This window comes from Anser cygnoides, chromosome 2 (genome assembly GCF_040182565.1).
Source record: "Anser cygnoides isolate HZ-2024a breed goose chromosome 2, Taihu_goose_T2T_genome, whole genome shotgun sequence".
In the NCBI taxonomy this organism is placed as follows: Eukaryota; Metazoa; Chordata; class Aves; order Anseriformes; family Anatidae; genus Anser; species Anser cygnoides.
In genome coordinates, this window is record NC_089874.1 from 100,674,040 (window position 1) to 100,691,406 (window position 17,367).

At 34.8% G+C, this 17,367-nt stretch overlaps 1 protein-coding gene across 6 annotated transcripts in view; it reads right to left on the reverse strand.

Moving 5' to 3' along the window:
* Positions 1 to 17,367, reverse strand: part of ZNF236 (zinc finger protein 236) — a 75,115-nt gene that overhangs the window by 38,532 nt on the left and 19,216 nt on the right. For all 6 annotated transcript variants that reach the window (XM_066992717.1, XM_048079259.2, XM_048079256.2 and 3 more), the window contains exons 5-11: positions 16,757 to 16,881; positions 13,292 to 13,464; positions 10,821 to 10,967; positions 8,827 to 8,898; positions 5,260 to 5,463; positions 3,615 to 3,843; positions 2,068 to 2,340 (exon numbers count right to left, since the gene is read on the reverse strand). In XM_066992717.1, coding sequence (XP_066848818.1) covers positions 2,068 to 2,340; positions 3,615 to 3,843; positions 5,260 to 5,463; positions 8,827 to 8,898; positions 10,821 to 10,967; positions 13,292 to 13,464; positions 16,757 to 16,881 — 1,223 coding nt within the window. The remainder of the gene's footprint in view (positions 1 to 2,067; positions 2,341 to 3,614; positions 3,844 to 5,259; positions 5,464 to 8,826; positions 8,899 to 10,820; positions 10,968 to 13,291; positions 13,465 to 16,756; positions 16,882 to 17,367) is intronic.

Here is a 17,367-nt window from a genome sequence, read left to right on the forward strand (position 1 = left end):
CTCAACATTTGAATTCATAATGGTCTATCTGGCAGTAAGTTCACATGGATTCAAAATCAATTAGCTAAGTTCCTGAAACAAAAATTGACAGTGTTGCTTAACATAAAGGTGTGGCCTGCTTCATAAAACGCTCAGCCCCAAAAGAGCAGTGGAAACTAGTTGTACACTGCGAAGAAGCTTTACTGTAGGCTTCTCCTCTTCAGCAGGTCTGCATCAGAGACAGCACAGAGAGCTAGACAACCCTTTAGCTTAACCCTGCAAGCCCTAACCTGATAGGCAGAGAAAGAAGTAAATGTCCATCTCCAATAGGAGTTACATGCTGGAGTTCCATGAACATGGAATTATGTAGTCTTTAAGCAAACTTTGAATAGGTTGGATTTCTGCAGATGAACACAACGCTGACATTTCAATGGACTAAAGGTGTTAGATCACAAAACACTGAAGACCAAATGCGCGTAGCCAATAAATGACACAGGAAAAGAACTTTGCTACAAACATTTTTACAGAAGTCAATAAGAAACCATATCTTGCAGAATTAAAATATGTGAACAGAAGTGAAAGTTTCATATTTATGAGTATCTGGCTGAAAGTTTATTTAGCAGCACAAACAAAGAATGAAAAAGTAGAAAATGACAAAGTAGTCCATCAAGAGCGGAAAATTCATTTCAATCTATGCAGAAAATAGAAGCTGAGCCATAGATCTTGAAGCTATCATATATGATGTAAACAAATACCAAATGAGAAGAGTTTTACTGTATGCAACGCAAGATATTTAAAACAGGTACTTTGGTGAAAGCACCATGCAACACCTTATTGCAGAAGATAAAATAGGAAGTAAATAATCCTGAGAGATACTATGAAATTATTGACGAGTGTAAAGAAGGGGAAATAAAAGATACAGAGTAAATAAGGTAACTGTAAATAAGTAAAATTAGAACTCAAAGTCTAAGTGTACGATTCTCTAGAAAGCATCATTAAATACATTCATAAATTGATATTAAAAGGGAACAACAGCTGACACATCATCAGAAAACTAAATGCCCACGGCTTTTCTGTAAGCCCAAAATTTCAAAGCCATGAAACTCTAGAGAGCTAAGACAGAAATTTTAAGTTCATCATTTAAGACAATGAAAGTGATTTATTCTACGGCAGATATCGATTTATTCTACGGCAGATATCGATTTATTCTACGGCAGATATCGATTTATTCTACGGCAGATATCGATTTATTCTACGGCAGATATCGATTTATTCTACGGCAGATATCGATTTATTCTACGGCAGATATCGATTTATTCTACGGCAGATATCGATTTATTCTACGGCAGATATCGATTTATTCTACGGCAGATATCGATTTATTCTACGGCAGATATCGATTTATTCTACGGCAGATATCGATTTATTCTACGGCAGATATCGATTTATTCTACGGCAGATATCGATTTATTCTACGGCAGATATCGATTTATTCTACGGCAGATATCGATTTATTCTACGGCAGATATCGATTTATTCTACGGCAGATATCGATTTATTCTACGGCAGATATCGATTTATTCTACGGCAGATATCGATTTATTCTACGGCAGATATCGATTTATTCTACGGCAGATATCGATTTATTCTACGGCAGATATCGATTTATTCTACGGCAGATATCGATTTATTCTACGGCAGATATCGATTTATTCTACGGCAGATATCGATTTATTCTACGGCAGATATCGATTTATTCTACGGCAGATATCGATTTATTCTACGGCAGATATCGATTTATTCTACGGCAGATATCGATTTATTCTACGGCAGATATCGATTTATTCTACGGCAGATATCGATTTATTCTACGGCAGATATCGATTTATTCTACGGCAGATATCGATTTATTCTACGGCAGATATCGATTTATTCTACGGCAGATATCGATTTATTCTACGGCAGATATCGATTTATTCTACGGCAGGTATCAACAGCATGATAGACACTAAGCACTTCACATTGTACGCATTTGTTCGAAGCCTCACCCACATTATCGAAAACACACCAACAGTTTTGAGACCTTACCTGTATGTAGACGAATGTGAACTTTTAAACTCCCTGAGGTGGAAAAGCATTTCATACAAAATTGGCACTTGAAAGCTTTAATGCCAGTGTGTGTTTTTATGTGTGCTGTGAGAGTACTCTTAACGGCAAATGCACGGAAACACTGGGGACACTTGAATGGCTTCTCATGGGTATGAATGCGAATGTGGCGCACTAAATCACTTGGTTTTTTAAATTCTTTAGAGCAGTATGGACAAACATGCCACCTTATTCCATTTTCTTCACGTATAGAACCTGAAATAAGAAACAAAACCAAATTTAATTTGTTTGAAGTATTTTAACAGTTTTGTTTTATAAGTTCCACTATACTGACACCATTATACTAAGTAATCAAAAAGAACACAAACACATTTTGCAGATGCCACTACAACACACTCTGTAGACAATTAACTTCTCAATCAGATGCATTCTACTTCACAAAAGTAGTGACGGGCTGGAATGAAAAACAAAATCCTGTTGAAATTCAAAGATTTTTATGCTACTGAAAAGGAAGAAAGGAGAGAAAAGAAAAATGAAGCTAAGAAATGTCTGATTTCACAGAATAACAAGAAACAATGCAGCTTGAATGCCACTTCAAATGTAGGCATAATGCAGTATAATATACCAGTTAACTTATAAATACCACGTCTAACACAAAATTGTTCAACAGTAAATGTAACTCCTCCATAACAACACCTACAAATTATTTTAAGTACTAAAGACTTACGTATCTCACTGGAGGGGTTACTTTACATGGCACTCTCTTATCCATATTCAAGAAAGCTATGAATCCCTCACAGTTCTCATCTAAGGACTCTTTCAGGCTCAAAGTACACTGTTCTATGTTTATCTCTATTTCCAGTTCAATTTATGATACAGATACAGCTGCCATACAAGAAGTGAACAACTGAAAGGAAAGTTACAGGTGTGTTTACAAGTAATATGGGTTGCATTTGGACCAATGATATAAAGGCAGAGCTGTTCAGCAGATACACCGGAATTTCATATCAGCCCAGTAGAGCCTGTACAGTTGTGAACACAAATTTACAGCTCAATCACTAGTTTCAGGTTACAGACTTAGACATGCAACATCAGTGATGATCTGTATGAGGCAACAGCATTGTACTTGCGTCCCTGTGAGGCCTCATTTCCAAAAGAGGAAAAGGAGAGCTTGCAAGAACCCTCTGCTCTGGGACACACCATGAAATCCCAATCCTCCTCAAAGAAGGATGATATGAGAAACAGGGAAGAAGATTTCTATTTTCTGTCCTTTTCCAAAAATTCCACTGATCTAAATCCAGAATATTTAATAGTGTAACTTCAGTTATTGCTACTCCATAAGGTTTTTAGTATAAAAGTTATAAATTACATTGATCATAGCTTATACAAATACTGTATTTTAGATAAAAGTCGATGAAGTCTGTAACTGATCTGCAATGTTTTGGGAAATTCCTTTATAAAGTCATCAACACCCCCAAAAATACTGTAGTCTTTACAGCACAAAAAGTATCAAACAGTGGCAACATTACCAGGTAAAAATGGCGATTTTTTCTTAATAACCTTTTTTTCTTTTTTATCCAGTTTATCTGTACTCTCTTGCTCCTTATCTTGTTCTGCATTATTAGAGTCAGTCTGATGATTTGAGAGAGTCTGGACATCTGGGTTCTGATCCTGGGTCCCAGGAGTCTTAGCTTGGCTGCAGTCAGTAGAATGTGCAGAGACAGGAATTGAAGACAGCCCACTGTTCTCTAAGGCTTGCTAGAAGAGAACAAAACTTTTACACTAGGAAACAAGCATTCTCCAGCTGCACCAATTTTTGTCAGACTGCTATTTAGAAGATGTAACACAAATATAATTAAAGGACTTACCTTTCAGAAAAGTGCCAGTTGTCTCTATAAAATCAAACATTTGCCAGAAATATACCACTATGTCTTATACCTACACTACATAAGAGGATAGTTTCCCATAAACAGTCAATTTGAAGCCCATTAGCTTAGGGAGAAGCCATAGATTGTATAATCAAAAAGAAAGACTGCTACGTCAAAGAAAGACCTGGAAAAGTTCTCTGTTAACATATGATTGATAACCCTCTGACTGAGACAAGAGCAATGCACTCATTTCATGCACACCTGAAGGGACTGAAGTGGAGGCACTTTCATGGATACTATCACGTATGAGAAGATTCTGGATCAAAGACCTCAAACACATTTCAGTAAGACTGCAGACATTTGATCACTTGAAAGAAAACATTTTTATTTTGTACAATATGTTTAAGGTGTTAAATGCTCATACTTCCCATGTGTGTTGTTGTCGTCTTTTTGTTTGTTTTTTGATAGCTATCAAGAGTATAGTTATATTTTGTATTGTAATTTGCTGCAACTACACACAACCTTCCAGACATTAGGGAACACAGCACAGGTAACATAGTGAACCTGCAAAGAGCTACATGTAACGTTCAGGTCTTCCAAAAAAATTCAAGTGGTTCTTAAAAGGTTAGAGATAAGGAATAGCTTAAAGGTTAGCAGGCTACCACCAACGCTAAAGAAAAACACTCTCTGCCCCGTTCCATCCTGTTTGTGTCTTTAATGCAGAGGAGGGTGCAAAAGAAGCATAGATAGTTGAACTACTGCCCAACTACTCTTCCATACTACTCAGCATTTCCTATTGCCATTACCAAGGACGGAATAATGGGTTAGACAAAACACAACCCAGGAAGGAATTTGCACAGGTAAGAAAAATTCCAATAGCCCATATTAATTAGATCAGGATAAAGGCCCAGAGACACTCTCATTTTTTAACTAGATAAAAATATTTTTCCCTATTAAATATGGCTACACTTTAAGAATCGTAACTTAAGGACGTGTCAAAAGCTGCTTCTAGGCAAGAGATAAAAAGTCAAAGGGTAAAATGTCCATGAATAGGTGTGTACACTCACAGCTTTCCTCTAGGCCATGTAATCAATCTTTGTAACCTTCGTTTTGTAACATTATATAAAACAGTATCCTGGCATTTTCCATTCCTGTTCGTTAGATCTTTACTATTCTCTCTTGACTGATAAATCATTTCGAAATACAGGCGGATTGCTGTCATTGAAAATACTGAAACAAAGTTTCACTAAAATAAAAACAAGAAAAAACATTGAAATGTAAAGATGTTATCACACACAGCTCTGACCTGCAAAATATCTCTATTGATCCCCACAGCAATGCTGAGCTGCTGACCAGGTTGTTGAGGCTGGTTATTTTCTACAGGACCTGGTTCTGATAACTCAAGGAGCTGCTGGATGACATCAGTTACAGCCTGTTGTCCCTGATTAGCAGTAGCTGAAGACACCTGGTTTTCTGTCTGCTGAAGAAGCGGAGACCGGAAATGCGTGGCCTGAAATATACAGCAGTATATTTGTAATGGAAGATGAAATGTATATATGAACTTACCTGTTCAGGCTCCCTTATGTGAAACGTCTGTTAACTGTCCACTACAAGGACTTTTATCAGACTACTTCACACAGATCTGCTACTTAAGGTCTTCTTACTCCGTTTTTTTGGACTTCTTCCCAAGATGCATAACTGTAAGCTTAAAGCTTGAATTAAGTTTGTAGCAACTACTGAACCTTCAACCAGTTTACAAAACACAGGGATCAATTACTGAATTCCACATGGAGAGGCCACATGAAAAGTACAAAACAGATACATGACGCTGATATGGTTGTCTTTTTATAATTCACATTTAACTAAAGTCCTTTAGAAAAGAGAAGTTCTACTAGCTGAGATTTTTGTATTAAATAATTAGTGTTGTTACACTGAAACCCTTCAGAACAATCAAACTACTAACTTGTTTGCTTCCAACTTTCAATCTTCTAAATCTGAGCTTTAAACGAAACTGTTTATACTCTGAAAGTTTAAATATACATGGAGCTGTGTTCAAATACTCAAAAAAAATCTTAGTCTAAAAATCAATTTTTTTCCGTTCTGATTTGATAATTGCATCCTTAAGCTAACTTAGTAACAAATGAAGAAAAAAGATTTAAAAACTTGGTGTTTCTTTTTAGAATCACAAAGGTATTCAGTTCTCTTTCATTTATGAACTTCTCTTTCTTGAAACACACTGCACAAGTATACCATTATTGAAACAAACGCTTTTAATCATTTTACTGCAAAAAATAAATACGTATTCATATAGTGGCTGGCCCTGTAATTCTGTTCCTTGGAGCACACTGGATATTTGTTTTTAATATTTCCCTTCCCCAAAAGTAATCACTTCCAGGCACAAACGCATATACAAAACACTATATCCTTTAGATCATTTTTGACAAAGAACAAATCTCAGGCTTCACACATGTAATATTTCTTTCAATCTGAAAACTCCCCAAGATTTTCTTTATATTGACACATTACACAAGACAGTTAAAATGGCATTGTCACCACATTTGAGAATGGTTCCAAAGACACGTATAAAGAAAAATCAGCTTGATTCCAACTTTCAATTGAGTTCTGAGAATTTAATGAATTTCACGTCTTTGCATGAGACAATATAAAACAAACCCTTCTCTCATTTTTCTTGCATACAAGCAACAGAGTAACACTTGCTATTTTGTTGCTATTATAATTAGTTCATCTTTTTTCACCTCACCAGTGGGACAGATGGAAAAACTTTTCAGATTCCAATTTAACAAAAAAAAAAATATAAGCATTTCAGTAAGTATTTTACAAAAATATGACATGTTATAAGACATTTTCACAGTAACAAACAGGAACTGAAGCAAAGCATGTTGTTAAGGACTGAAACAGCTCTTTGAAAAGACTGCCCTTTTTCATGAAACAGAATGCAGGGAAGCCTAGACCAAAATAAAATTCTCCCAGGTTTTAACACAAGAAAAAAAATTGCTAATGAAGGAATTAGCTCAACATCATCTTCAAAATTACATGTATTTAGACAGCGTGTTCACGTATTAAACAGCAGTATATATATAGTCTCACTGAGGTTATCTTTTTTGAAAAATACATGTATGCATATGAAGTTTGTTACCATTAAGCTGGCCTGTTAATTATGAAAAGCTTCAGAGATCTCTTTCTAGGTTTCCCTTAGAACACTTAAATATCTAATTTTAAAAATAGCATAGAAAATGAAGTATTATATCATTACTTTGTAATTCCACATTTGTTCAATTAGAATAGTGAACCTTGTGATCACAGGCTTTCTGATCTGGCTGTGTAACTAACACAGACTGCACTGCTGAGTCGATTACTCCCTCAAGTGAAATAACTGTCCAGAAATTAGTCTTTTTTTAATTAAGCAATTTATTATGGTAACTTTCTATTGCTAACAAACTTCAATGAGTTGCTCCAACAGTAAATTATCCACACTAAAATTCCCTACGTCATTTCAAAGTGTGAATTTATCTAGTTTCAACCCTCAAGTCTCTTTTCCCTCTCTTTTTAATAAAAAAATTATAGATTTTTCCCTTTTCTGCAAAGCAGAAGATCAAGTCATCATTAAATATTTTATCTGATGGGCAAAATAGATACAGCTCCTTGAAACTCTTTGGTAACAAAACACATCATATAGTTCAAGAATTTTGATGGGTGATTCCTCTTGTATCTTTCAATACAGATCATGAATAGTGGACATAATAAACAGACAAATGATAAAAGCAAAAATTGCCAGAATGAAATACAAAGTGCATATATAGCTTTTCACTTTCATGCAAACATTCTTCTCAAAATAAAAAGACCAAACGGATCTTTGGAGGCAAGAAAAATTTTGCTTTTTGCTGATGTATCAATTAAAACCGTTTTAATCCCTATTATTATGAATAAAATGTCTGTCCTTTGAATTTGGCTCATTTTTCTGGGCCAAACTTCCCAGATGTGCCCAGGCTGCACATCTGATGGCATGGGAACAAGCACGTCTTACAATAAAGAATGAGACTTCGAAAGCATGTAAGAAAATTGCTGCTGATTCATCTTTGTACTGAAGGTGGTGCCATATGCTCCTTTTCCTCAAAATTCCCATACATGTTACAACATATAGTTGCTAGTTTAAAAATAGAAGGTACCCTAGCAAGGGGAAAGAATTCAAGTTTATTCTCTGCTAGACTACAAAGTCAGACTTCCCTTTGCTTGACTTCCTAGATTCCCCACATATAAGGTGAAGCTGATTTTGCAAAGTTGCACACAAACTGCCTGGGCACCCAGCAGCTACTAAGGTATTCTCTTGAGAAGACGCTAGTTTGAAGAACCTGAGACTAAGGATGGAATTGGAGACAGTTCTCTCACTTGCTAGGGAAGACTATCAGACACTTCTCTGAAGAAGGTGGGAATGGGGACCCATTGCTCCCAGCTGGCACCTACCACCAGGGAGGAACCAGCACTCTGCATCAAGTAGAGGGAACCACAAAACAGGACACGATGACACAGAAGCCTAATTTCAACGTTCAGATTCAATAAAAAAATAGGCAGAACTACCCACTTGACTCAAAATTTGACAAGAAGGTCATCAGCTCCTCTTTGGAGCTTGCTTTGTTGGAAAGCTTTTGAAAATAATGCAGCCTACACGAAGTCTTTTCTCTCCACAATACCTATGTGCAATCACCAGTAAGTCTGCCTTCATATATCAGCAGGTGAACTTATCACAGAGGACAACTGTGTATCTTTTTTCCACCAGGAAGTTTACCAAATTCTGTAAAGTTCCTCCCCTTTCTATTCTTGACAAAACAAACAAACAAAAAAACTCTATACTTACATTCTTCCATTTATTGTCAACAGGTTGCAAAAGATTAGCAGGAGATGTTGTTAAAGGCTGGGTGACAGAGTCCTACAAAGAAATAAAAAGCAGTATTTTAAGCTTTTGTACAAAAAAAATTAAAATAAAATAAAAAACCAAACAGTGTAAGTACCACAGTTCACTTTCCTAGAGCATTGAGACTAGAGAGAGGAAAAAAGGAGACTACAGGAAAGATACGAATGCACATAGAATCACCAGTGTTGCTCCATAGTTTATATATATTAAACACAAATTTTAGAAAGCAACGTACCTGAGCTATAAAGCACTGATGCTGCAAATACAAGTAACAGCCCTGGAGTAAGCAAGTTTACAAGATGCACCTATGTATCAGAAAAGAATGCATTCTTTGGTAGTGCAGCAATACAGGTGACATCAACTTTTGGAATGAATGTATTTAAGACAATCATTGCTCATCCCCACATCCATAGCAAGGGATGACAAAGAAAAATCACAAACTTTAGAACAGGAAAAGTATTATACAGGAAACCAGTTGTTAAAGAAGATCCGCAAGTTGCGATCAGAATAAGGAAGTCAGTTCTAATGTAAGAATGCTAGTGCTAATCTAAGAATCTTTCTACAGCAATAAATAAATCAACCATTACATATCTGCAATTTCAGAGGAAAAGTTAAATATGGAAGTGATAATGCTCCTAATACACAATTAAGATGTCAGTCATCTTTGTTCTTCCTTATTAAACTTCTTGGCATCTGTTTTTAAAATGAATTATTTTTCTTCTGTTTTGCTTATACCATTGTGCAGAGATATTATTTTTCATTGCCTTCATGCAAGCAGAGATAGATGCATGAAACAAAGGTAATGACAACACACTTCTGGATTATCAATATGCAATTCAAATGCAAAATACTCAATCAAGCCAAACAAAGCAAAAAAACACAGCTGGCCAGGGAAATCAAACATTAGGTAGGTATGAAGGAATCTTTCTCCATTCTGCTTTTAAGATAAAACTTGTGAATGTGAAGATCTACAAAAAGATGTATAGATTATATGTACTTTCAAGTAAATAGGACACATTAGTTCTCCCTCCCCACGAATTAACCTGGAGACAAATAGCATCTGCAATATAGAAGCGCAGCTTTATGGAATCTAAAGAAAAATGGTTCTCCACACAATACTACTAGACACTTGTGTCAACAAGATACAGCTGCATAACAAAGCTCGAACTTGAAATTTTATCCGCCCCCCCTTCAAAGTCTGATATTACTTGTCATACATTGAACTTCAGAGCATTGAAGTTGGAAACGGTAAGAAATAGCAGAAGAAAGGCAGAAAAGGTAGAAGCTTTCTTCAAAGAAGAAAATATATTATGATGTAGTAAATATGCACAGGCTTAAAAAAATAGTCAAATGAAAGCAGAAGCATTTTTTGAATCTTAGCATTTTCTTTTATTTCGGTAATGAAAGAAAACACATTCAGTATTGCTAATAAAGCTAAGATTTTTCCTTTACGATCTTGCCAAATAAGAAGCTAACATTGAAAACAAGTTATAAGAAACACAAAAAAGAAGAATCTCCTCCGTATAGATTAGAATTATACCAACAATTAATTTATGAAAATGAGTTAACGCTATTAGGTACTTGGAATAATCTAGGTTTCATTGTTCCAATAAAACTTCCAAATTAGTTTCATTAAATACAAAGAAAACCTTTCCTTCCCACGCAATCTGTAACTACAAGAGTTATGTTTTAATTAGTTGTAGAATAAAATCATTATATTTCCATCTAAACCCTCAAACTGTAAATCCTTTTTTGCATTTACTTGGCCGATCTATGTTGTGCCAATATGCAAATCAATTCCAAAAAGACAAATCTAAAAAAAGACAAAAGACCTACAACAGGTCAGAACTAAAGTTACATGAATAATTACTGGAATTAAAATATAGACCCGATTAAACTCTTATGGGAATTTTCATAATATACCGAGTGAAGCTTACCGCTGTAACATGAGATACATCTGTTGAAGAGCTCGCAGAATTCTGTTGACCACCCATGTGCATCTTGCTGATATGCGTATTCAAACTACCCAAGCTTTTGAAGACACAGCTACATTCTGTACAGTTGTACGTAGGGCCATTCTTGACCTTCAGGAAAACAAAAGTGTTTAGTACTCATTTTCCCTAAACCTACCTAGTTATCTTTTACATTATTTATTTGCATAACAAATGTACCATGGGATTATGAGAGTTAAAACGGTCTATTTCTCCAAGTTACTGATATCTTGTTATGGAATCAGTCTGGTATCAAGTCAACTGTAATCTGTGTGCATGACTCATCTTCACTTCTCAACACTGGAAAGCACAGAGAGCGAGACAAACGTCATCTGGCTAATCAGGCTTCAGACTTCTCTTTCCTTACAATTTCCTACCATTACACACAAAAAAAAAAAACAAAATGCAACTTTATCAAATAAGATGTGCCTGCAAAAGTAACAACATACTGAATACACACTGAAGTTGGGAAAAAATGAAGGGAAAGAATGCAGATAGTTTATTTTCAGATTTTGGTTCTCTTTTGTTTACTTTTGCAAAAGCGTCTTTGATAAATTTCCAAGAACAAATAAAATCCATTTTTCAGGTCTGAGTAAAACAAAGAGATGTGGCCAAAGGCTATTAAGGACCGCACGAAAAAATAATGGTGAAGGACAGGGAAGCTTAATGTACTAAGAAAGTGATCAGCAACAACTTGTTTGAGACCTCCAGGGCAAGGGGTTGAGGGGACATGAGGTAGTTAAGGCAAATAAATGTGCAGTTTCTAACCATGCTCACATCTCACCTCCCCCTCCTCAGTTTGTCAGATAGCAGTAAGATCCAGTATACTACTTTCAGATATGCAGGGGACAATGAAGTCTTCAAACAAAAATACGCTCTTCTGCTTGCAATGTAATATGGAATTCTATTTTCTGATATTAAGCTCTACCTCTTTCTGAAATGTCTTGTTACCAGTTATCAACTAATAAAATACAGATAAGATTAAATGGTGATAAACCAAGTGGGAATCATCCTGTTTTATCACCACCTGTAACAATTTTTATTGTGATTGTTTCAGAATTAGAGTTCTGCATACAATCTTGAAGGAAATACAGTGACAACAAGAAAAAAAAAACAAAAGATCCAAAGCCGTAACTAAAATGTATGCTCAGGATCATGCAACACTGCATGAGATGTGACCAAGAGGTAGCATTTATGACAAAACAGTCAAAAAAGTGAAAAATATACTTGGCTTGATACCCCAAAACTTTAATATTAAAGAAATCCATGCAAATTATGAAATTAATGCTGATGCAGGTTTTTTATATAGCAATAGCTATCGTGTATAGGAAGTTGTGAATAAGGAAAACGAGTCATACGAACCCATATGAAGTGTAAACATGATTTAATATAACTACAAGTAATATAAAATATTCTGTTAAGGACTGTATCCTAAAAATAACAAACTATCATACTAGAAGGTTCCATAGTAAAAAAATAAAAATAAAAAAAAAATCAGATAAATCTACCATTGTAATACAATAATCGAAAATGAGAATGTAACTCTTTCTTCTAACTCTGACAGAGCAGAGAAAGCACCCTGCATGCAGCAAAAAGAAAAAAAAAGCTGCCTGTACCACTTTATACCTCCAAAATCAAAACTAGGTCTCTTTCTGTAGGTATTTCAAACCACAAATCACTGAAGTTAGTGCAGTAATTACTGAACAAAGTTGCATAGCCAGTGCTGCTCAGAAGACTATACTGTATCAGTACCTTAGGCATATTAAAAATTGTCTGTCACAAAGAAAAAAAAAATCAGCATTAAAAAATATATCATAAAGAGGTCCAAGTTTTGTGGGTTTTTTTTGTGTTTGTTTTTTTTCTTTTAAGTCTTATTTCATGATTTTTTTCTGGCTGTAACTGCAAAGCTTCTGAGAGAGGCTGCAAGATGCATTCTTCAAAGACAATTATCAACTGTGCTTTATATATATAGATAGTATATCTATACTTTATGAATATATAGATAGTAAGTTGCTGTTTGGGCTTGAAATTTCTCCTTTTCTACTTCGCAGTTTTTGGCTTATTTTCACCTGATTCCAGACCTCATTCTCTCAATACTGAGGTAAGTAGCATTTTTAGCTATTAAAGGAAACAACGTTTTAATCTTTCAATGTACCGAAAAGACAATGGTAAATGAAGGCCTTGCTAATTATCCTAAGCATCCATTTATTCAGATGAAGCTATTTTAAGCAAGCTGAATTTGCTGGTAAAAGCCAACAAACTGGAATCTATACTACAGCAGAAAATCTATATTGGCTGAAGAAAGCACCAGTGCGCACAGAAATAGCAAACAGTACATTTTAAATACTGAAAATGAAAGGTTAAACACCAATATGCAGTATATTAGCACCAACCACTTTATGAATAATTGCATTTACCTCTGAATGAACTCTCTGTATGTGTGACTGAAGATTGCCTTTCTGAGAAAAGGCAGCAGGACAAAAGGCACAAGCATGGGGTTTTTCACCAGTGTGCTTGATCATATGGGTCTGTAATGCCCCCTTCTGGTTAAAGGCTTTTCCACATTCACTACATTTAAAAGGTCTTTCACCTAAAGCGGGGGGGAAAAAAGGCAGCTGTGGGGTAAGAGGCTTTAAATAAATGTTAGCAGTTTCCCATATCTGAAAGGAAAATTCTGTCACTAAAACAAATTATTGCATGTAGATAGATGTACGCACATGGATGAGAACAGAAACACAAATTATTAGATGTTTTGACAGTGACTGTTTACTTCAAACACTAATCCTAGCATCTAGACAAAGATTTGAAACTTTTTCACAAAGCTATGACCTAGGTGATCATTACAGTGTGTAAATTAAATGAAACCTGTACAAAAAATATTTAGAACAGCTTCACTCAACCTGCGGATCTAAAAAGTTACTATGCAAAAGCACCAGAGGAGGAAAACAAAGAGGTGAAAAGCAGAGAAAAAAGGCAAAAAAAATCATTGGCTATTCCTTTACACCAAATCCTTTTAAACATATACACCTGCATGGACACAAACAAGCAGGAGGATTAAGGAGGGCACATAAAGTAATAAATAAATAATGCTCAAAAATCTAACCTCTTATTTAGCTTAAAATCAAAGTCGTGCAGCAACACTGCAAAAGATTCCTGCCCTACAATGAGTATTAACAATCCCCTATCCAAAAAGGTGCAATAAAATAATATTCTTATTATTTGGGATACTGTACAGCCCCACTCAACAACTAAAACTTTGAATGTTCTTTTTCAAGAACATCATATTATTATAGAACATTAAAGAAAATCCCGGGCAATACTGTTTCAAGAATCTGTCACTATTCTCTGATTTTAGTGTTTTCAATATTGTACATAGCTACAGTTATTTGCACATTGATTAACCCTCCTCCCCCCCCCCCAAAAAAAAACCCACAGAAATGTTAAGTGATGAAAAGTAACAGAACTACATTAACACATTACAAAGCTGCATGTATTAAACAGACATCAAGCACAAAATTCAGTTTTTTATAACTTTGTGTCTCAACTGACTACTGGAAATCTCCACTGTGAATTGAGTATTAATATATACATATATATATTTTTTTTAAATGAAACAGTTTTGCTGTTAACTCCAGGACCCTGAGAAAATGTAATACTTTGCTTTTGCACATTTCTATATCAAAGCCACTACAGGTATGCTGTGCATCTGCTACAGGAATAAGCAACAGTATTTGCTAAATATTATTCACAATAAAGCAATTTCAATCAGTGTTTTTGTATTACTTCTGATTATATTAATAACTGTAGTTTACAACTAGTTTAATGAGATTAATTCTTAATTCGTTCTCAATTATTTCTTAATTAAGCTCACATTGTTTGCAGTGAAGGCAGGCGTTTTCAGAAACAGGTTACAAGATTTGATGCTATGATATTCTTAAGGAACTGTTCTGCTGCATTTGGGTTTTGAAGATGTTTTAAGGTCTGCGGGTTTCATTATGCATTTTTTAATACAGATTAAATTCAGGAACACATTCAGAGCTTCTCAAAACACAGTGACAAAATTCATATTGGGATTTCCTAAGTAAAATATTTAGTTACCACTACTAAGTGCTAGTGGACACAGAAGAATTGCTTCTATTTAAGTTCTATTTAAGTAACTTTCATTACACAAACTAAATCTTAATTCTAGCGCGGAAGTGTGCAATACATGTAGCTCTCACGCATAACAGTAAAATACCAATTGGTGTGTGCGTGGTGGGAGGGCATTACTCTGATTTTAATAAGGAAATTTCAAAATTCGAGACTTTACCCCACCACCAGCCTGCAGGGTGAAAGTGCTTTAATAGCTATCAACAAAAAAGTAATGCAATCATGATGGTAGCGTAGTACTGTACGTGCACCACAGACATACTCTTTCCAAAATTAAAGACGTACATATTCTAAATTCTCCCATATATTACAGAGTGCCTCAAGCAATTGGATGCCAGACAGATTGGCTGTGGATTTAAAGTAATAACGTAATTCGTATCTTAAATTAATATTTCCTAGCTACTTGAATCTTGAAATGACATACTGTCATGTGTAGATAGGGACTGTTTTTTTTGTCTCTGGTTTCCCCAATAGACAAATGTCTTTTTATTCTTCAAGAGAACTGCGGATGTTCTTGAACTTATTAAAGCTTCACAAATGTGTCCTCAACCAACTATAATTTTGCTTAATTCTGATCCAAATAGCTAAAATAACATATCAAAGAGACTAGACTCTAAAATGAGAAAACTACTTTTCAATGACTTTTTTGGGTATTATTTTGAGGCAACTTTTAAGGCAGGTACAAGGGTGACCTCTTGTGTCACTGCATCATAACTAAAACCTGTAAAACTCTAATGTTCCTATGAAAAGGTCACACAATGAAATTAAGGGAATTTCTTTTCGTAAACTGTCATTCCTACACATGACGACTCATGATATCACTGTCTGAGCATAATGCTAATAGATAGAATATTGGGCAATTAAATCATTTACTACTTTAATTAGCTAAAAACTAAACAAGCAGCAATTTATTCATAGGATGGAAAATACATATAAATTGCACATCACTGCAGCACCTTCAATGTTTTACTTAAATCCAATCTCATCCTATATTATGTATGGCTGGTTAAAACTTAACTATTCTTACAGTTCTCTGTACACTTCCTCCTAAACTTTTGTATTAATTTCATACACCACTTTTTTCAGTTATTTCTATTGTTTAAGGATTAAACAAATACACATTCTTTTTAAACAAATTTAGCCCAAACCACCTGCTATTCATTCTGCAAAATTGATTAGTCTCCCACTCTTCTTTAAATATCAAAATTAGTCTTATCACCTCCTAAATTCACTTTGGACATCCTGAATGTGGCAGTTACAGTAAGTCAGGAAAAAAATACAGGTTTAACTTTAAGTAAATTGATATAAAAACAAAAGCAATGCCACTAATTTACTATTTATTCTCATGTATTTCCACTGGTTTTGAGATTTAACATCTTAGAATCTGTTCTACTATGCAAGATCTTACTTAGATATGCAAGATCTTACTTAGAGTAACATGCAAGCCCTGATCCAGTGAGTCAAATTTTACAGCCCTCTGAAACTGTAAGAACTAAGTGGCATTCTGTAACAAACGAGGCCTACGAAGTACTTAAGGTTTCCAGATGTATATCATTAGAAACAGTTTTTAAAAAGTCTTAAACATATAAATTTTCCTCATCAAAGGAATTACATAAAAGGGTTTTTAAATCAACAGATATCATAATAATGTTTCACATCCCAACAGGGAGAAAAGTATTTAACATTTCAAGGGGTAATAGAATTTTGTAAAATAGTTGCTTTCACAGTCTTACCTGTGTGTATTCTAACATGTCGAGTTAACTGACTTGGTTTTTGGAAGGTCTTTCCACAGTGAGGACAGGAATAGGTAAATCCACTTCTGTCAATGTTTCTGTTATAAGATCTGGTATTTGATACCCTGTCATTTTAAAAAAAAAATCTTTTTAATCCTAATATTAAGCATTATTTTGAGGGAATTTATTTTACTGCATCTTTTTTTTAACATACACCTTTAATTTCATGAACATACATACCATCAGCTGTATTAGTTTAAAAAAGTTCTTTAAAAGTGAAAGAACAATGGAAACAGTTGGAGACCTTTAGGTCTACCTACACAACACCACCAAGAATTTTATAGTTATTTCTGTAATAACATTGATACATCTTGTAGGTTCTCCAGAGAACCTACAATTTCATTGTAAATTCTGCTAGAAGTACAGAGAGACTTCAAAAGTACTGTTTTGGTGGTAACTTTCAACACTGCAAATTCATCTGTTCCCTGAACACAGCAAAATCTTTGTTCTCGACTATGTATGAGTATCTCATAAGCATAGACAAACACAGTTTCTTATGTCTAACAAGAACAGGTTAAGAATTTAATATCCCAAATACGTATCACAATCTC